The sequence below is a fragment of the Wolffia australiana genome, chromosome 2 (assembly GCF_029677425.1).
Source record: "Wolffia australiana isolate 7733 chromosome 2, ASM2967742v1".
In the NCBI taxonomy this organism is placed as follows: Eukaryota; Viridiplantae; Streptophyta; class Magnoliopsida; order Alismatales; family Araceae; genus Wolffia; species Wolffia australiana.
Window position 1 is genome coordinate 11754232 of NC_135836.1, and position 22511 is coordinate 11776742.

At 40.8% G+C, this 22511-nt stretch overlaps 2 protein-coding genes across 2 annotated transcripts; one reads left to right on the top strand and one right to left on the bottom strand.

Moving 5' to 3' along the window:
• Nucleotides 1–9732: 9732 nt before the first annotated feature.
• CDSP32 (chloroplastic drought-induced stress protein of 32 kD) lies at nt 9733–10878 on the bottom strand. The gene has a single exon (XM_078592113.1). It carries the CDS (start codon nt 10723–10725, stop codon nt 9835–9837), a length of 891 nt encoding a protein of 296 aa, XP_078448239.1. The 5' UTR covers nt 10726–10878; the 3' UTR covers nt 9733–9834.
• Nucleotides 10879–11028: 150 nt separating this feature from the next.
• SMT3 (sterol methyltransferase 3) lies at nt 11029–12347 on the top strand. Its single transcript, XM_078592112.1, has one exon. It carries the CDS (start codon nt 11183–11185, stop codon nt 12260–12262), a length of 1080 nt encoding a protein of 359 aa, XP_078448238.1. The 5' UTR covers nt 11029–11182; the 3' UTR covers nt 12263–12347.
• The last annotated feature ends 10164 nt before the right edge of the window (nt 12348–22511 follow it).

Below are 22511 nucleotides of genomic sequence, written 5' to 3' on the forward strand. Positions count from 1 at the left end.
TCATCTCTATCTGTCTTATCTCTATCCACTCATACCCTCTCATCTATAATAGGCCCCTCAATCCATGCGGAAATCATCTTGGAATTGATCTTAAACCCATAATATGTTCCCTACGTAGATGACCCTTGCTCATCACTGTCTTATCATTTTGTTGTAGAGAAACATTCATGATCATGGATAAATTAAAGGACACAATTTATCAAGAGGTATTTGGGGATCAAGAAAATTATTGTAACTATAGAAAGCTAGATTCAAAATCTCGCCATCATTCCCATCCTTTTTCTCAACATTTCCTTGATTTTATGTCACTTTCTCTATCCATTTTCTACCACTTTATCTCCCTAAAATCCATATTTTTAACTCTCGAAAAATTAAAATTTATCTCTATTTTATCCACCTAAATATTCATAAAAACAGTCACCCATTTAGCTTTCCAAGTTCTTATCCAGTCTTGTCTTTGTTGAAAAATTTGTCTATTCTTATTGGATCCCATTTCAATCATTTCTCAAGTCTTAAACCTATTTTATTTTAAATCAAACTTCCTCATAGGTGATGCATGACCTGCTCAGGTCACCTTGACCCAGGCGCCCACAACTATGTCAATGTGCCTGAATCTGCTGCCTGCCATCACCAACTGCCACCACCAACTGTTGGAAGGTATTATTACATTTTTAACATTTAAAATTTTTAAAAATATTGGAAAATTTATAAAGTTCACTTTTAATATTTCTATTCATTTAACCTTTAAATAATCTCTGTACAAATTCTAAAAATAGTCGTATCATTTCTGGTCATTTTTTCTTTGAATTTATTTTTAAAATAATTGAAATACGAATTTATCCTTAATAATATAAAGTAAAATTTGGATAAATTATTTTAAAATTTTCTTACCTTTGTGCTCAAATATAAATTTTAAAAACTTTTATAAAAACTCCTTAAGGTCTATTTTTTGTACTCGTTAACTTATTTATTTCATTTCTAAGTTTAGAAAATTTCCAAATGTGAATTTCTGTCTCCCCAAATATCGATCCCTTACTTCCCCGATATTATTTATATAGTATAATATCTAAAGTTATTATAAATATTTCTGAAACAAATACATAAGACCCATAAATATGTTATTATCAGATATGAGATTGAAACTCAGATAGATAGTCACACCGACTTTGGGCACCATTACAAGTGCTATCATTTGATGTGATGAGGATGTAGTGCATTCAATACAGTCAATGTCAACACAACACACTAGACATAGGCTCATGTTGATGTGGTGAACATTAACGGGTAGCATTAGAGACACTTTACACCATGCTGTTTTTCCTTCATTTCTTGTTGCATGTGCTTGTGTGAACTTCACAAGTGCCAGAAAATAAGCATGCACATCCCTTCACCCCCATGTCCATCCAAGGATCAAAAGGGTGTCTGCCAGTCCAAAGGGAGCATCCTTTTAGAGTTACCAAAATTTTATTGAGTACAAAACCAGGTGAATCAGTTGAACTTGGCTAAACTGGTTCAATCAGATTGAACCATACCAGCTAACTGAAATGCTCAAGTCCTCATGCCAACTGTCACCACCACTATGGACCGCCAAAGAGGCATAAGAATTTTAAATTTCAAATTTTTTAAATAAATGAAGACAAAATCCTTAAAAATAGTATTCATTCTAGTCTTTTCGCCTACTTTTCATGCATTTCAAGGTTTTATATTCATTAAATTTAAGTATCGTCTAGGTGAGAATGGACTTCAAGGCAGAATAAGTAGGAAGGGAGAGTATGCTCACCTCTTTGGAGGCTTGAGTGGTGTAGGTGAAGGTGAGGTTAATTGCAAAGACATGAGAAGTGGTTGCCTAGCTGAGGTCACCCGTTTCCCCTTTTTTAAAGAGAGAAGAGTTATGTTTTGGATTAGTTTTAGAATAGGGCAATATGGAAAAGCAAGATTTGCTGTTGTTCTGGACTTGAAAGCAGAAATCTGTTTAAAGTTAAGGATGCATGAATCTTTTTTCTTTTTCATATTTGGATTTGGGGTGACTCTTATTCAAAGAAAATTTTTTCTTCCCCACGAGAGGGATTTAGGGGGTCGCGTCTATCTGTCTTCTCTTTATTTTCTGTTTTATAGATTTTTAGATCATTTAGTTGGAAGGTAACTCATTTAATGGACACAAAGCTTCTCTCAAAGCTGGATTTTTTATGCAAATTTATGAGCATAAGTGACGTGCTACTTTAGGAGCAAGAGCAAAAGTGATTTCAGGAGTGAAAGTTATCCAGCAGCTAAATACAGGTAGTACCTTTCAAAGAATGACTAAAAACCATTGTAGGACTGGTGATGAAAAAACGTTTTGTTCTATCGAAATGATTCAAACATGAGATATAATTTCATCATGGTTCCTAGGACACATTCTGAAATAAAGATATGGAAATGCTAAATTTGTGAAGAATGGCCCCTATAGGAAGCACACTGAAAGAAAACTCTAGTGGCCGTGCACTTTCAATGATTTTATGGTAAGATACATATCTAGTATTAAATATAAGCTTTATTGCGCACACCCTCAAATAAAATAAAAATGTTATGAGCTGGGTTTTTTATGCTCCACAGGCATCAGTGTCAAAAAATGAATGTTAAACAAACTTTCTTCGATCATTCATTTGATAGGAACCCTAAGACAGGGCACATGAAATGCACTTGGCCTATTCCACCATACGTGACAAAAATCAATTTGTTTATGAGTGCTCTATAAAACTCAGGGCTAAAAAAGTGATGTTTACCTGAAGTTGAAACCATATAAGCCATTTGAGCTGAGGATCTGCGAGATGATGCAAGGACCACTTTCTTCAACCTTGGTTCGATACCAAGGGCATGTTAAAATTTTTAATTTATTTTACTAAGGTTTTAGGTGTACATAACTAAGAAATACAATTCAATCTCTTGTCTCAATATATATTAACGAATTATTGATATTAAATTGCAAATGAATAGGATCAATATCAATCAATAAGCTTTCAATAATCAATTTCAAATAAGATAAACTTATCTTATATTAAGTAACAGATATATCATATGAACACAATATTCCAATTACGACAATGACATCACTTGATATAAGTTATCTCTTCATTGTGATATTCTCAAATTATCAATTATAAATACACACACATATATCAGTCAACAAATATGTCTCAAGGAAAAAATATTAGTGATTTAAATCAGCCCCAAATATTTAGAGTAATCAAAGCTAATATTATTAATACATGATCAATCAATAATCAATTCAATGGATAAAAATAAATTTCTGTAATATGATTTATGTAAATTATAATGTGATAATTGAAAATATTGATCATGTCAAATTTAGTTCGTCCAATAAAAATGCGAGCGATTTTTCTAAATAGGAAGATAAGTTATAAATTAGCCGGTGCCAGTTTTATTTGATTGACAATCGATTTTTTTCTTCACACTTATAGTTGATTTAACAAATTAATTAATTGTATGGATCAAATATCAGTAACTTCATTTTTATTCACCTAATTTCAGAGTACTGATTTATTTCACTTAAATTCCAAACTCAAATAATTTGGGAGTTTTATACATTGTGTATTAGAAAGTACCCTAAAAATGATGATCAATTACAAAACGTTAAAATATTATTATTCTACCAAATTTTTTTTTAATGTTTAATATTCCAAGATAAATTTAATGAGGATAATCTAGTTTAAACTTCAAACATTATGATTATTTTTTCACTATGGATCATTGCTTCTTGAAAAAGGAAAAATAATTTTGTTGAAAATATTTGAAGATAGTCGATGAAACTTAAGTACTCCTTCAAATAAAGCTTTACAGACAAACTTTCAGAAATTCATTTTTAAAATTTTCATGAATTAGGATAAAACATAAGATAGTGTGATTTAATATTTGACGACATAAGTTGTTTACCTATTCAAAAAGAGAAATACTTTTCTGAGAGTCACACGAAATTCCAAAGTGTTCATGAAGAATTTATGATTAGTGAATTTTATGAAAAACAGAAACTTGGGATCCAAATTATTTTTATTCAATTATCAAATATTTTTTATTTTAATATTATGAATTTTTGCAGATTCTAGCAATTAGATATTCAATAATTCACATCATTATGTTTACCAATCATTAACAAAGTTAGATTTATGAAATAAATGTTTTAAAAAATCACAAATTTTACATACAGTCCTTTGGTAGGAGAATACAAAATATTAATAAGTTCTTAAAGGTTTTAATTATTCTTAATTTAATTGTAGTGATCAAAACACTCATTGAGTATTTAGAACACAGGTTTCACTAGAAAAATAGAAATTTTGGTTGTGGTGAATCTGAGGCCAGACTCAGATTAATTGGCCAAGTTTTGTATTTATTATTCTTTCACATATGACTTTTGTCTCAATACAGTTGGGAAAAAAACCAATGAATTAAACAAAATCTAATCATCAAAGGTCTTTCAATCATCTCAAATCCATAAATTTTGTAATGATTAAAATCTGAATTTTTTTATTTTAAATCTTATCTATTTTCTTATAGATAAATTATACATATCATAAGTGTGGTAAGAATAAATTATTGAACTAGTTATTGTTTAAAGAGTGATAGATTTTTTTCGTGGCATGACTTCTCACTAATTTCTCTCTACAATTCAGCCCTTGATTCATGGTTATATTTTATATGTAACTGGAATCCATCAAATTATCTTGTCTTTTAAACGAATCCAAAAGCACACTTTAACATGATGTAAAATTTTGAGGTTAACATGACAGTGTGAGGAGAGAGATACTTTAATATGATGTATTACAGTTACTTGGGAGAATTTTCAAGCAAATGTGCATTTGCCACGTTTTTGGATCAAATAGACAAAACATGCTTTTTATCTTTTGATATCTCTGAAATGATGAATCTAATTTTTAGGGTTGGGTGGGTAGATACTCGAAATTTGAGAATGTTGGTTCTGAGTAGGAGGAGACAAAAGAAAGAGAGAAAACAAGGAAAGAAAAAGGAAAATGAACATATAGGAATATCAGAAACTTGGGATAGCATTATATTTGCTCAAGCAATAAGGGGTTCGATGTTAGTAACCCAATAAATTCTTAGAAAATACATTTTATTGCCTTCATTGATAATAGCTAAAAATAATTCAATTGAAAAAAACTTGCGATCTGTCAAAAAAAATATTTTATGTCATGATCTTGGAAATTAAATCAATGCATTCAAAAACATATTGTGGAAATTAACAGAAGTCTAACATGCATAGAAAGCAGATATGGTGGCTGGGAGACATCAAGAGCCAAACTACCCAAGATGGGAGCACCACCATGGGAAAATCCTAGGGATAATAGGGACGAGACAACACAAAGGAATAGACTATATTGATAAAAATGAGACTTTACATACCCTTATGTAGGCAAAGGTATAAAATAGATAGAGATATCCCATTTGTGATATATATATATATATATATATATATATATATATATATCGGCCCAAGTGGATGCATTAGGCTTGTTAAGAATTCTCACGCATTAAAGAAATTTAATAAATATTTCATTGAATTCCATAAAAGACACATCGAGTCATATAAAAACCACCCAATTAACATTATTAACCATCAAGACATACCCATTCTCTAACAGAGAGAGAATATAGACTGCCCACATAGGCCAAAACCCATACAAATGAACTTACATAACATAGTTGTCAAATGGTTCCAAATATCATATACCATTGTATTGATCTAATTCATTGGCTAGGAGGGAGCTAGATCTCTCACTTATCATTAATGTTAATAGGGAATTTGAGGATACTCTGGGGTCATGTGACCTTATAATTGGATTGAAGTCACATGATATTTGTAGAACATCATTGTCAGGGAAACAACTTCTTTTTTGGGTGAAAGGTTGCTTATGACCTATTTGATTGCGACTAAGCAATTTGGTGATGAAACTTTGAGTCATAATTCGATGATGTACTTTTTTGCACAAGGCTCGATTTGTGCAATTAGAGTCATTTAGTGGTTGTGTGAATTCAGATCACCTACTCAACCCCGAGGACATGGAGAATTGCTTTTAAATTATCATGTATGAACTGAAGTTTGTGTTGTTTGCCTCTAGCCTCTTGTCATCTGTGTGTATTATGTCATACTTGTTGGATATTTCTGAACACCATGAGGATAGGTTTTTATGACAAGAAAAATCTGACTGCTTCATACATGAGCCATGTAACTGCTACAACATGTCCTGATTTTGATAGAATCCAGGAAAATGAGTCTCAGCTATCTTATTCTTCTGCCAATCATGGCTGATAGATCTTTGTATAAAACCATTAAACTAATATTAAAAAATATAATAAAATAAAATAAAATAAATAAATAAATTTTAATTTAAGAAATTATAAACAAGTGATATCTTGCTACAATGTAAATTCATAATTAATGTAAATGTGTATGAAGTGTGCTATTGAAAGAAAATATATGTAGACACCACTTGAATGATTTACTCGATGGAAAAAACTGTTAAAATTTTATCAAGAGATTAATTTTTTTTGTTTGATGGTGTATTATTGATTGGAAAGTTTGAAAAGTATGTTTTCACAATTTCTAAATGCAAACATTCTAAATATTGAAATATTAAATATTATGGTTGTTCAATTACATAATTTAGCTTCACACATCCTGACAACTGAAAGAAAAGTTCTAAAATTTTAATTTATGATTAATATCTAATCAATAATTTTCATACATAAAATAATGACATAGGGACCGGTTATGAATTTATGAATTTTATTTGACAAAAAGTTTAATATCCTTGTGTAAAGTGATCGTTAATGATTGAACTCTTGCATGGTGAAGGGTGAGATGTTCCAGTATGATATATCTCCCTTATGCGATGTCGGACAACTGATAACCGATATCCTGATGAAATCACCATGGTTTCGGATAACAATTATCTAAAGAAAAATATTGAATATCAATCAGATGTCAGATATTAGGATGGATGTCGTAGGATTCAGGGTGTGGTGGATGCTGGTACCAGATATAGGATTCTAATATTTGGATATGAGATATCAAAATACACACAAAAAATTGGGATATGTGAATCAATATCTAATATTCAGACATATCTATAAATTTTAATGGATAAAATTTTTTCACAATGATTAATAAGCCTTCTATCGCTTTACGTGTTAGGCCCCTAACTAGGCAATATTCCCTACCCAGAGTCCTACGTGCTTATTGGGAGGGCGTGTTCGCATTGAGACTCACGATACTTAATGACTGAGTCATCTATGGGTAGAGATGCCCAAACCTGATCTTTTAGGCCATCGCCCCCGCATGTGGTGATACACCGTGGATGGTGCGCGTGCCCGTTCCCGCCTAAGGCGGAAAGGATTAGGTAAAGTCCGCGCGTGCTGGGCACATGGGCCGACATGCGTGAGTGTGCGCGCGCCAGTGCCAAGCACTACGCGCGGACGCCAACACCTCGCGTGAGCGCCAAGCACTGCGTGGAAGCAGAAAGCGTTGCGCGCGAGCGCAGGATGCGCAAGCTAGGCGACGAGCCGCAGGTGCAGCGCGCGGAGTCGTGCCGCGCAGCGGCTGCGGAGGCAGCGCGCACATTGCATTTGGAGACATCCTGCCAGGAGACTAAGACATGTGGCGCACTGGGAGCGCCAAGGTGGCATGGGGCGTGTGGCGTTCCTGCGGGAAGTGTTGGGCGTGTAGCGCCCAACTTGAGGCACTGAATGCGGCGGCATCGCGCAGGCTGCGCACGCGTGCTGGTGGCGTGTTCGATCGTCAAGGCAGGGGTGGTGTGTGTGATCACCACGCCTGCGGGCACGCGGCGCCGGGCTCGGGGTCACATGAGTAGCGGCAGAGCGGGCACGCGCGTGGAGCGGCAGCCTCGAGGCGGAGTGGCGACACTACCCTGGCACAAGGCGCCTCGTCTCGTTCGTTGTATCACCCCTCGTCTTCCCCCATGTTATTGTCCAAACTACGATGTAATCTTTTATGATATGAATGCAATGACCCTATTTCCCGACGGGGCTGCATCCCTACCATCTCCTCTAACCCTTTCTATGCGATCTTAAGCAATTGCCAAGACTTCCGCCGCAAGAGATCAAGGCTGCTCAGTGTTTTGCTCCGAGCACTGGGGCCGGTACACGTCAGACTCGAGCAAGAGACCTAGCTCAGGATTTGACCGTGTGACTTAAGTACACAAAAAACCAGATATTCAAGTCCAACCTCAGATATAGGCATAATGGCCTCCATCCCGTGTTGGGCTGGGGACGGGGGAAAACTAGTCAAGATGATGATAAAAGCCAGGAGAATAGTCAGTGTTAGTTTGTACAGTAGTTGGATGAGAAGGGGAAGAGTCAAAATTGGAATTATGAATGTTGTTGGCCACCCCCCCATTCCTCATCAACCCAGATCAAGCGCAAGAATAACATCTTAAGTTCAAATAGACTCTCCACGCAAAGGAATTTTTCTCTTGGGAAGGTTCTCTGTATCTAACCCAGATCTGTAACGCGCACCACGGATTCCAGGAATCCGGTTTCGGTGGCGGCGGATGAAGTTAAAGAATTCATGTGGCGGAAGAGGAAGAACATGGGTCTAGTCTGTTGGGCACGTGACCACGTAAGTGTCTCATGCCCCACATTTCCTTATGCGAGAATGTGCATTTAGATCGTCTAGCCTTCCTTTATCTACAGACTTATTAGATGAATTTTTCAGCAAAAACAACAGCTAGAGGCCAATACCTACGAGAAGAGGACGCTGGCTACTCCCAGAACCTACCCAAAGCTCTAAAGTGCTCAATAACCCATCCTTATTAGTTATTACCTTATTGCTTTGCAAGAACAAAGTGCTTGTAAAGGGGACATCTTTGGCCCTCTCAATGGTAAACAGAAGCGATTAAGGCATCGATATCCAGGCCATGCAGAATTATCGGAAAGAAGCACGAGGAGAGGATATATCTTGGGCACCTAATCTCTTCAGAAGATCAAGAACAGCATTGTCTTGGGCTTAGATCACATTGATCTCCGGTTTATTTCAGCGTTGAAGTCAGTTCGCTTCTAATTGAATCTATAACTCGGTATTCTGTAATGCAACTACGAAACTGAGATCCGTTTTGGTTGGTGAGACGTAGAAGAGACTCTAGTCACTACTCATTTACAGAGTGAAGCGCGTCGACAGAGCTGAGCGCCGGGGTTTTCGTCAAGCCCTTCGTCGCCATGGCGGCCCTCGTCTTCTCGACCTCGTCCCATCTCCCTTGTCTGGCCAGCGCGTTGGAGATCTCCACTGAGAACTCGCCTTCTTCCAGCAAAACTTCACACCCCCGTCCGCGCTATCGAGCGGCGACCGGCGAAGAGCAGCGAGAACGACTCGGTTCGGGGCAAGTCTGTATATAAAGGAAGCGGCGTCTGATGGCCGCCTGCTGGCCGCGTACATGTGCAAGAGCGACGTCTGGACGTGAAGATCTCGGCCGAGGCCATGCCTTAGAAGCAGATAGTGAAGCCGCGCGCCGTCGCCGGCGTCGTTTCTCGCGGCGAGATAGAGCACGCCGGCGGTGGCGCAGAAACTGATCGCCCCCGCCGCGACGAACTCGTCCCTCCACAAGCCCGTCGTCTCCGCAAGCGCGAGTACCTTCCTAAACTCGGCCAACCCCGCATCCCTCTCTCTCTCTCTCTCTCTCAAGCTCGCTCTCTCCTTCTCGCATCATGTGAGAGTCACTACGTGACGAGTTTTTCTTTCACACGGATCGATCAGCACCGTAATCTATGGTAGCGCACGTAGCGAACGGCAAGGAGGAGGAGGAAAAGAATTTAGGTGATTCTGACGCCCTGGTATCTGAGGATTTCGCCGACGAGCTCGCCCTTGCCGGAGCCGACATATCTCCCGGCGATCTTGCCGTCGCGGATGAAGAGGAAGGTGGGCACCTGCACCACGTCCATGTCCTTGAGGAACTGCATGCAGCTCTCGTTCTCGTCGCCGTTCATGCGGGCGAAGACGACGACGTCGGACATGGACCTCGAGAGCCGGACCACGGTGGGATAGACCTTGACGCAAGGGCCGCAGTGCTTGAGACCCACGTCGAGGACCAGCAGCTTGCCTTCTTCCTTGCTCCGCGCCATTAGCGCCTCGACGTCCTCGCGGCTGTGGAGCTGCTCCACCAGCGAGTGGCTGTCCCCGTAGTAGAGCACGTCGCCAATGAGCTCGTCCGGGCCTATTCCCTCCTCCTCGTGGATCTTCTCCATGGCCTTGTAGAAGTTGAAGTGCGGGACCTTGTCGATCCCCTCGCGGCGTAAGAGGTCTCTCATCTCCTCCGACTCGTCCCCCATCACCAGGATGAAGACCACGTCCCCGCACTTGTAGCTCAGATCCACCATCGCCGGGTAGATCTGACGGCTCTGGTCGCTGTTGCTCTCCGCGAACTCCACCACCACCAGCTTGTTCTTCGCGGCCTGCAAAGCCGCTTCGAACTCCGCGATAGTGTGCACCTTCTGGACCAGCTCGTCGCTCCGCAGGCCGCCCGCGGCGGGCGTGGCCGCCATTGCCGGGCGGACGCGCCGCCGGTCCGGCGCGGACCGGAGCAGCGGCAGGGCGGGGTTGGCCGTGGGCGGCATCCGGCCGCTGAGGAAGCCCGCCGCGCGGGCCGGGGTGGAAGGAAGGGACTGCGTCAAAGGGCAGAGCAAGGACCCGGAAAGGGCGGCCATGTCGAGGAGAGTCTCCTCCTTCCTTCCTTCCTCCGCGGCCTTGGCGGGGTCAAAGAGCGGCGAGCTCGTGGGGGGGTTGAACTGGTGAAGAAGACGTAGGAGATATCCCCGGCCTGGATATCCATCCACCCACTCGTTATCCTTTGGCTGTCGTCTTCGTCCGCTCCGATTTTTCAGACCCCCCCACCTCGGAAAGATCTCGGCTTTCCTATTTGGGCCTGCCCATTCTCCCTAGTCCCGCTCTCCCAGCCCAGAAAACCCCGGAGAAATTAAGAATTTATGAGGTCAAAGAGGAGGCTGGCGTCGACAACTCAGCCCCCCACCCAAAGTCATTAAAGCAGTGCTTCTCTTGCCTTAAGACCCGCGATCCACATCTCTCCGGGCTCCCTCTCGCTATCTTTCCTTGTTTCTCTCGTTCCGGCTGTGTCTCTCTCGGTGGGTGGAGGAGGGTAGGGCGATGGAGCCGGCGGCGATGTTGTGCACGGCGGCGGTGGCGGGGCTGGGGCTGTACTGGTTCGTGTGGGTGATGGGGTCGGCGGAGCAGAAGGGGAAGCGGGCGGTGGAGCTGAAGATGGGTTCCATCTCGAGAGACAAGGTGCAGGACAAGTACCGGCAGTACTGGTCCTTCTTCCAGCGGCCCCAGGAGATCAGCGAGACGGCGGACAAGGAGAAGGTGCCGGCCTTCGTGGACACCTTCTACAACCTCGTGACGGACATCTACGAGTGGGGCTGGGGCCAGTCCTTCCACTTCTCCCCCGCCATACCGGGCCGCTCGCACCGCGACGCGACCCGGATCCACGAGGAGCGCGCGGCGGACCTCATCGGCGCCGCGCCGGGGCAGCGCATCCTCGACGCGGGCTGCGGCGTGGGCGGGCCGATGCGCGCCATCGCCGCGCACTCGCGCGCCAACGTGGTGGGCATCACCATCAACGAGTACCAGGTGAGCCGCGCGCGCGCGCACAACCGCAAGGCCGGGCTCGACGGGCTCTGCGAGGTGGTCTGCGGCAACTTCCTGGACATGCCCTTCGAGGACGCGTCCTTCGACGGCGCCTACTCGATCGAGGCCACCTGCCACGCGCCCAAGCTGGAGGACGTCTACGCCGAGATCTTCCGCGTGCTCAAGCCCGGCGCGCTCTACGTCTCCTACGAGTGGGTGACCACGGCGCTCTACCGCCCCGATGACCCGGAACAGGTCGAGGTGATCCAGGGCATCGAGCGCGGCGACGCGCTCCCCGGGCTGCGCCGCCAGGACGAGATCGCCGCCATCGCGCGCCGGGTCGGGTTCGAGGTGGTTCGGGAGGAGGACCTGGCGCGGGCCCCTGCTGGGCCCTGGTGGGCTCGCCTCAAGATGGGCCGCCTCGCCTACTGGCGCAACCACCTGGTCATCAAGGCTCTCTCTCTTCTCGGCATCGCCCCCAAGGGCGTCGCCGACGTCCACGAGATGCTCTACTCCACCGCCGGCCATCTCAGCCGCGGCGGCGAGACCGGCATCTTCACCCCCATGCACATGATCCTCTGCCGCAAACCCGCCGCCTGAGAGAGACCCCCCCCCCTTCGCTTCTCAATTTTCTTTCTTCTTCTTCTTCTTTTCTTTCTCTGTTAGGGTTTGCTTGATTTGCTTCTGTTCTCCTGTTTCGCCTTCTTTCTCTGGTTTAGGGTTTCTTTCGACGCAGCGGGCAGCGGTTTCCCGTGACGCTCCTGCGCCAAAGCGCGAGAGGTCGGGTGCGTGTCCGCTTGTGGCCCGATGCTCTTGTCGCGTCCCCTCCTTCCTGTTTACGCGCTGGCATACCCAAAGCTACGATCTTTGCGGCCATTTCTTTACCCTCTCTTTCGCTCCATGTCCCTACACATCTCTCCCTCTCTATCTGTCTGTCTATCTCTCTATCTCTCCGTCTGTCTCTCTTTCTGCCTATCTACTTACGCGCTGGCATGGCCAAAGCTATGACCTTTCCGGCCATTTCTTTACCCTCTGTTTCTCTCTATCTCCCTATCTATCTCTCTCTCTCTATATATATCTCTCTCTATCTGTCTATCTATCTCTCTATATCTTCATCTGTCTTTCTTTCTACCTCTCTATCTGTTTATCTATCTATGCTCTCTATATAGTATTCACTGTTCGCAGAGGTTTGGCCTGCGGTCCACATGCACGGCGTGCCGAGTGTGGGCTGCGTCAGCGGGCTATCGTTATCGGAAATTCTGATTGTGTGGTTCGCGTGATCCCTTCAAGTGAGCTGTGTTTTTTTGTTTTCGACTGCCTTCCTGGCCGCGAAATGATTTTTAAAATATTTTAATAATACGACGAAGTAGAGTTCTGTAAGCAGTATAAGTTTATTATTCAAGTAGTATTATGTTATGCCTTGGAAATATCATGAAGATTTTAATAACTTAAACTATTCATGTCAGAGTGTACAGTGGAGAATTGAGTCCAGGCTGGTATTTGTTCATGCCATGAGGCATACATGTGGGCCAAAGAGGTGTGCCTGAATCTAGCGTTACTATAACACATTTTTTCGTGTATCAATCCTTTGCTACTCAAATATCCAGATATTGACATTAAATACCCAAATTCACATCCGCCGCCGTTTACGTGATGGTGATATCTGAGGACAAACACTAGGCCAAACCCCACAGAGTCATTCAAAGGCTACCACTCGTGAACATTTCACAAATTATCAATTTCTACAAGAAAACTGCAAAAAACCTATTTTCATTCCCAAGGAAGAGGATGATGATACATTGTCATAAATGTTCACAACCAAATTAGAACTTATTTTTTCTCCTCAAAATAGTATAACAATGTTCCTAATGACGAAATTAGATTCGACTGGTTAGCCATAAGAGCGAGTACTGCTGAGACGGCTAAACTCATAAGAAGACGGCTAAACTCATAAGTTTATTATTCAAGTAGGAAAGAGGATGAAACTCGATCAACTGTACCGCAGATATATTTTGTACTATCGGCTGCTACTTGATGCATAGAATACATCCACTTGTCTGTAATGGACAGGTCTCGGGATCAGGACCCTTTGAGTTGTCATGATGGAGATTCGGAAGTGAAGAATAGATACTTAAAAACACAATTTAATAATCAATTGAACTATGATTTTACTGCAATAACTGTGATAAATGCTTCTACTTCAATATACGAACACACGCGATGTCTTCAATGTTCGAACATTGAGTTGGTGGCCCAGCAGCGGCCAGTGCCGCCCAGCGGCCACCAACTCAGCCCAGCAGCGGCCTGTGCTGCCCAGCGGCCGCCCAGCGGCCGCTAGCGCCCATCGCCCCCCAGCGCCGACCAGCGGCCGCCCAGCGTCGGCCAGCGGTGCCCAGCGCCGCCCAGCGGCCACCAGCTCCGGCCAGCGCCGCCCAGTGCCGGCAAGCACCACCAAGTGCTGGTCAGCGACGCCCAACGCCGGCCAGCGGCTCTCAGTCCCATCCAGCGGCTGCCAACGCCGGCCAGTGGCCGCCAGCTCCGGCCAGCGTCGCCCAGTGCCGCCCAGCGACCACCAGCAGCCGCCAGAGAGAAAGTTGCAGGCGGTCGCTAGCGCTGCTGGCCATTTGATTGAACTTGTTCGAACAAATGGCAGTCGAACACGAACGAACCAAATTGTTCGTTCGAAAGTTGAACAAAGGGTCTGTTCGATCGAAAGATTCGAACAGATTGTTCAAATAGGCATTTGTTCATTTGAATCTTTCGATCAAGATTCGAACGATCGGATCCGATCCGATCCCCGATGCCTAGAGACAAAGAGAGAGGGAGAGAGAGAGAAAGAGAGAATCACAGAGAGAAAGAAAGCAAGAGAGAGAAAGAGAGGATGACAGAGAGAGAGAGAAAGAAAGCAAGAGAGAGAAAGAGAGAATCACAGAGAGAGAAAGAGAGAATGACAGAGAGAGAGAAAGAAATAGAGGGAGAGAGAGGAAGAGAGAATGACAGAGAGAGAGAGAGAAAGAAATAGAGGGAGAGAGAGGAAGAGAGAATGACAGAGAGAGAGAAAGAAATAGAGGGAGAGAGAGGAAGAGAGAATGACAGAGAGAGAGAAAGAAATAGAGGGAGAGAGAGGACGAGAGAATGACAGAGAGAGAGAGAAAGAAATAGAGGGAGAGAGAGGAAGAGAGAATGACAGAGAGAGAGAGAAAGAAATAGAGGGAGAGAGAGGAAGAGAGAATGACAGAGAGAGAGAAAGAGAGCGAGAGAAAGAGAATGACAGAGCGAGAGAGAGAGAATGACAGAGAGAGAGAGAGAAAACGAGAGAAAGAGAAATAAAGAGAGAGAGAGAGAATATGTGAGAAAGAGGGGGAGAGGGATAAAGAGAGAGGGAGAAAGAGAAAGAAAGATAGAGACAGAGAAAGAGAGAGGGAGTAAGAGAAACAAAGAGGAAGACAGAGAAAGAGAGGGAGAAACAGAAAGAAAGGGAGAGACAGAGAAAGAGAGGGAGAGACAGAAAGAAAGGGAGAGACTGAAAAAGAGGGAGAAAGATAAAGAAAGAGATAGAAAAAGATAGAGCGAAGAAAGAGAAATATATAGAGACAGAGAAATGGAGAAGGAGAAAGAAAGAGAGAGACAGAGACAGGGAGAGGGAGAAAGAGAGATGGAAAATGAGAAAGAAAGAAAGAGACAGAGAAAGGGAGAAAGAAAGAGAGAGATAGAGAAAGAAAGATAGACAGAGAAAGGGAGAGGGAAAATGTGAAAGAAAGACAAAGAGACAGAGAAAGGGAGAAAGAGAGAGAGGGAGGGAAAAAGAGAGAGGCAGAAAGAGAGAGGGAGAAAGAAAGAGAGACAGAGAAAGGGAGAAAGAGAGAGACAGAGAAAAAGAGAGAGGGAGAAAGAGAGAGGGAGAAAGAGAAAGAGAGAGAGAGAGAAAGAGAAAGATAGAGAAAGAAAGACGAAGAGAGAAAGAGAGAGGAGAAGAGACAGGGAGAGAAAGAGAGGGAGAAGGAGAAAGAGAGAGAGAGAAAGATAGAGAAAGAAAGACGAAGAGAGAAAGAGAGAGGAGAAGACACAGGGAGAGAAAGAGAGGGAGAAGGTGAAGGAGAGAGAGAGAGAGAGAGAGAAAGAGAGAGGATAAGAGACAGGGAGAGAAAGAGAGGGAGAAGGTGAAGGAGAGAGAGAGAGAGAGAGAGAGAAAGAGAAAGATAGAGAAAGAAAGACGAAGAGAGAAAGAGAGAGGAGAAGAGACATGGAGAGAAAGAGAGAGGAGAAGAGACAGGGAGAGAAAGAGAGGGAGAAGGAGAAAGAGAGAGAGAGAGAGAGAGAGAGAGAGAGAGAGAGAGAGAGAGAAAGATAGAGAAAGAAAGACGAAGAGAGAAAGAGAGAGGAGAAGAGACAGGGAGAGAAAGAGAGGAGAAAGAGAGATTGAGAGAAAGAGAGAAGGAGAAAGAGAGAGAGAGAGAGAGAGAGAGAGAGAGAGAGAGAGAAAGAGAAAGATAGAGAAAGAAAGACGAAGAGAGAAAGAGAGAGGAGAAGAGACAGGGAGAGAAAGAGAGGAGAAAGAGAGATTGAGAGGAAGAGAGAAGGAGAAAGAGAGAGAGAGAGAGAGAGAGAGAGAGAGATAAAGAGAGAGAATGAGAAAGATAGAGTCAGAGAGAGACTGAGAGGGATAGAGATAGGGAGAGAAAGAGATAAAGAGGGAGAATGAGAGAGATGGAGATAGAGAGAGAAAGAGACAAAGAAAAAGATAAAGAGAGAGAGAGGAGAGATAGAGAGAAAGAGGGGAGAGAGAAAAGAGAGAATGAGAGTTAGAGAGGGAAGAGAATGAGAGGGAAGGAGAATGAGAGAGAAAGAGACAGAGAGGGATAGAGAAAGAGAGAGAGAGAGAGGGAAAGGGAAAGAGAGATAGAGAATGAATAAACATATGAGAGCGAGGGAGAGGGAAAGAAAGAGAAAGAGAGAGGAAGAGAGAGAGAATGAGAAGTGAAAAGAAAGAGAGAGAGAGAGAGAGAGGAAGAGAGAGAAATAACGATCTATTTCTGTGTAGAAATCACTTTTCGTTGCCATGCAGGAACTTTTTGCGGTTACGAGGCTTATAGCATTGTCGCCCGAAATCAGGGAGAAATTGAAAGATTCATTCCAACAGGATAATGAGCCCCACTTCGCCGCCGGTTTCTCCTGAGAAACCCGACTGTCGTATGTGGCATTTGATCCTAAGAAGTATCCATCCTATCCCATAATCCATCTTCATTCGATTTCAGTACTTGCATGTTCATCTATATTCGTTCCTATATTCGTTCATCTACATACCATTTCACCTATTTTCGTTTCTAATTATGAGAATTTTAGGGCTGGTATGAATAGTAGGATCGGCAGGGGTTGACAAGAGTTTCGAAAACCTTTCTTAAATTTTCCTAGGTCAAGTGTTGATGCACTGTTGACATTAATAATGTCATGTGACGACTGGAGCGGAATATGAGACATGACATGACGGGACGTTTTGAGTGCTGTTCCTGATGGATTATTTTAAATATTATAAAACGGGGAGATAAGGTAATGATGGTTTTAATAATAAACATCATAAATACCTTAACATATTATATTTAATTATTTATTGGTTTCACAAAGATAGTGGATAGTGTAGCATCATATATGAAATAAGGGATTGATTTTTATCCAAAGATGTGCTCATCGATCATGACATTTTCAAAAATAGAATGGATAAAAAAGTTTTATTAAATTATATTCAATACATGTATTTATTAATTCGTTCAATTCACAGAAATATTATGATAGAAAACTGTGAAGATTATCATTATTAGAGACACTAATTGAATTAAATGATACAAATCCCTGGCATCAATTATCAAATATCTTTTTCGAAGCTCCTGCTGCTTTAATAGTTAGAAGCTATGCATTGAGTTTATAAAAAATAGTATTTATTTATGTTTGTGATATATGCACATATCGTTGACATTTTCTTCCAAATTGAAAAGGATGAAGAGCTTGGGGAGATAATATCAATATATGTATTCGTTAATTTATTTGTTATTGTGAAAATTATGCTATGATATAAAAACTTAAGTATGAATGATGAGGAGATCTAGCATTTATGATCAAAAATAGTTTCAGAAATAAAAATAGTATATTAATGCAAAAGGCAGTTTAACATCAAGTCTAGTCTGTTATGAAGAATTTATAAATACAGTAATTAGCTGTTAAATATAGTTTCATAAATGAATAAGAAATTATACTTAAAAAGACATCAAAAAGTGAGTATAGTTTTTTGAAATATTTATAAATGGGGAATTTACTATTGATCATCAATTAAGTATTTTCAACACCAATGGGGCAAAAGTATTTATCAACTTTGTTCTATAAAGTGCAAGTGAAGTCATTGTTCAACGACATCAACCTATTGTATATGAGAAAGAGGTTCATCTCACCTTAGAGAGCTTAATTAGACAACTTTAAACATATGTCTACTTTAATTTTTTTAGGTTGACTAGTGCAAGAGAGATACCTAAGAGGGGTAAATTGTCTATATCAAACAATGACTCTTCATTATAAAAATAATAAATATTAGCTTCTGAGTACCGAGGATAGGAATAAAACCATGAAAATAGGTGTGAAGCAGTCTTACTAGGCATCCTTGCCACATCAGCCAATTGTTTGGCCAATAATATTAGACGAGTAATCAACAAACAAGTATCCCTTATGCGCACTATGAGAAACTATAATATATTATATATGATAGTAGCTAGGATACAGTATAGATAGGATTAAAGGTAGAAGGTATGATTTAATCTAGACATGAAATACTTCAAAGGCTAGGATCACCTCTCAGGCTAGTCGTTATAGAATTTTATACCAGCTAGGATAAAATCTACAATACTTTATATTTCTATTACTTTTATATACACTATAAATAAAAACACACATTTTCCTTGATTACTGGGGAACAATGATCCAATTACTGAACGTGTCCAACATGTCAATATCCTCCCTATCTCTTCGTATCCTTCTTATATCTCTCATTCTCTTATGCTTCTTCTTTCTCTCTTATGATAATGTGGCACACTACAAGAAAATTAACACCAGTAACAAGCTATTTCCTAATAATGTCTTGGCACGATACTTTCCCTCAAGGTTCACTCGTGCATTATGATTCTCTAATTTTATGCTCTGGAAGACTCAAATAACTAATGAGAGGAAGGTAACATTAGATATAGCTCATTGGGAAATATTTCAAATGGATAAGAAGAGATAGGGAGTTTTTGAAGTAAATGATGATTAGATATTTATAACATCAAAATTTATAACTAGTGGAGTTTAATATGATATACTTATATATCAGACATAAACTTTTAATATATTATGTGACACAAATAATTATTTATGATTTTAAAATACGGTAGTTTGGTAAAAGATATATTTATTATCAAGTGCAGTTTATTATGGAATATTCAAAAATATAGTTTCTTGAATACAGTTTATTAGTTTATAAACCTATTTAAATGTAATGTGTGACTAAGATTGATTATTATCAAACATAGTATATATCTTTCAGAGTAAATGATAATGTAACATTTATACATGTAGTCAATTTACAATTGAGAGGGGATTACCAAATACATTCTTATGTATTGTATAATATGTTATTATTATAAATGGAAATTAATATATAGAATTAAGGTGGTTTGAGTTGTTTAGAAAGAAGTAATATTTCATCAACTATATGTTCTAAGGAAAATACTATTTGATATTTATAGAGATGGAAATTGATAAATTGATAGAGGAATAACAAGACAAAGAGAATTAATATCAAATATGATTTATTGTGAAATACTTATAATTAAGGGATTTTTCTTTTCACATTTTGTCACATTGTCACTGCAAAAAACATTCCTAAATGTCCTTCCTCCCAGGAGGCTGTACCCTAGCCTTGATGATTCTTTCCTCACATCATAACCTACAAAGAATGTCAGCCCATTAATGCCACTTAAATACCTTCATTGTAAATATGGTAAAAATGACAAAGAAAGTTAAAGACCTTGAACCACTCCTTGTTTTATGATGCTTCCATGTCAACATCATTGTTTCAGTTGTGAAGATGATTTTTGTTGCTCAGCCACCACTTCATGTCGCGAAATGCTCAACATTACATGTAGTGGACCACTTCACATCACAGTAGTAAGAATTACTTGTTGAGTGTAAGAACTGAAGGTCATGTGGAGAATAAGCACTAAAATGGGGTGCTCATAAAACAAAACTAGAATAAACCCCATCCAAGAGACAAGAGAATAGGGTAGTATTGTGTACCAACACACATCTGCCATCTGAATATTATCTCATTATTATTGTTTGTTCCCTTGATTTAGCTTTCTAATTCTACATATGGTAAGGTGAATCAATGTAGCTTATCAGTAGGGTCATCATTCTCAAAGCTTTTTCTGAGTTGATCATTGTCATCTTAGCCTGATGTGTCACAAATAGAAGCCTCATCCTAGAGGGATAGGACACATCGCACAAAAGCAATTGCATCACAACTCATGCTTGATAGAGTGATGTCCTCCATGTAGAAGCAGTGGAGAATGGCAGTCATAATAGCCTGGTTATGCATAATTAGTACCTTGAATTTTTGGAATTTTTTTTCCCCCTACTCATCTATGCGCCTTGGACTGATGAAAGTTGTATCTATCCCAATCTTCTCCTCATAGTTAAGAGTGTGGATGGCCAGAGCTATTATATAACTGAATCTAGGTGCTTTGATGAATCCCTTTATGCTGCAGATGACTTTTGTGACTCTCACTGTCCTCCTGTCCTTGCATGTTTGCTGGAATTATTTCAAATGTCAGAGAATTATTTTAGCATCTTGTACTCATCACAAGTGACTCTCATGTCCTTGTCTTTCATGGTCAATGACCTTTACATTCTGAGTGTACTGAATAATATATTATATGTACTATTCCACAATGTGAGATACAACTCCCCACATATATGGGTATATTTTTTAGGGTCTGGTTTTGGTCTAGAAATTCCAACTCCCTACATATATGGGCTATATTTTGGATCCCATTGGGTGACCTTTGTCAGTTTAGGTGGCCAAGGAATAATCTAAGAGAAGGCGAGGTGCATTAGGTTCTCTTTTTATATTTTATTTCTAATTAACCTAGGATTTTTCTACCTAAGAAATGAGGTAAGGGAAATGGGAGACACAACTATTTTTTTTAGACAGGCTAGGCTAATCCTTAATGTTGTTTGAGAGTATCCATCCCGATGTGATGATGTGTGATAAGCCAAAAATAGGGGTAAATTTTATGCAATTTTAAACCCTTGTCGTTGTCAATTTTAGCTTATACAATAAAATTTATAAAAACTCTACTTAAGATGTGTAGTGATAAGTACAAGTGTCGTCCAAGGGAAGCTAGTAAGGAATCCAATTGATGTTATTATTGAATAATTTGAACCTAATTGGGGTTAATTTAATCTTCAACAGAGATTAAATCACCCTAATTAGATGAGAAATTTGGAAAGGGGGGTAGAATAAATGAGAGAAGTAGAAGAAATAAGGGTTCTAAATTGAATTAATTGATCCAATTGAAAGGATCAAAGAAGTCAATTAGAGAGATTAAGAAGAAGATTTAGATGTGTTTTGGTTGATTCTATAGATTTGATAATTCGGGAACAACTACTCTATTGAATAATGGAATGGGAAATTCAATCTCCTAGAAAGTTAACCCTTTTTATGTTTTTTTTATAGTTTTCTTGAAATGCACTTGAATAGCCAGGTAAATCTCTCAATTTCTCGTCTCAATCCTAGTCAGGGCTTGTACATGCCGCACAAGCCAAGCGATTTATAAGTTCAGACAGAAATCAAGAAGAATGATTAAGAGATTCAACTAGGTCGTCCATACCCTAAGTCATCCAAGGAGCATCAAGTGGATGAGGGATTATACATACACAATAACTGATGATGAACAGGTTCCATGAGTGAGTCGATACACACTCCTTTGTATCTTCTAGGACACGAGGTATAGCATGGCACCCCACGCTAGACTGATACATGATGATATAGTTAATTAACTTGGAAGGCCAATAAAGGTTATTGGGCTGCTGGAGACATTAACTAGACTGATACATGGGCCTAGAGGGTCACACGCAAATGGTCATTTGGCTCTCGGGGCCTTTCCACTTCCCCTTCTTCTCCCTTCACCCCACACTCCCTCTCCATCCCCGATGTGATCGGAACGACGTAACGAAGCCGATGGTGAAAGAATGGGGCTCGTCAACGATGAGGAGATCCAACGTGCTGAGGATCACGTGGATACATCTAGAGGCTACACATTTGATTAGCTCGACTCGGCTCGCTCTAGGATCCAATAAATCACTTATGAGATATGTGGAAAGGTACTCCATTTAATGTTTTGTTGATGACGTTCGATTCGTTCAAGTCTTTCGCTGCGAATCATTTTCATTTATTCATCCATGTCAAGGCCTCTAGAACCCAACACATCTGAGGTGATCGATTTGCTCTTCTGCTTCTGGAACCCTCCATGAAGTTCTGGTATGTATGCTAGAAATATATGTGGCCTACAAGCCAATCGCACATTCAACGTCTTTTTCATCAGAATGCACATATGATGCTCATAGTTGAAGTCCATGAATACATGTAATGATGAGATCATAATATAATGATCATTAGTCTTAAGCATGTGTACTATATATTCTTATTCAAAGAACTCAATAAAGACTTCAAAATATCCAGAAATAATAGCATTGTATAGTCCCACTCATATAATAAGTATGGCAGAATCTTAGCCATTATAGTTGAGGCAATTGGGAAATAGTGGGT

Excerpts from the sequence above, each read along its gene's own strand:
- CDSP32 (XM_078592113.1), bottom strand. The coding sequence starts at position 10,725 with ATGGCCGCCCTTTCCGGGTCCTTGCTCTGCCCTTTGACGCAGTCCCTT.
- SMT3 (XM_078592112.1), top strand. The coding sequence starts at position 11,183 with ATGGAGCCGGCGGCGATGTTGTGCACGGCGGCGGTGGCGGGGCTGGGG.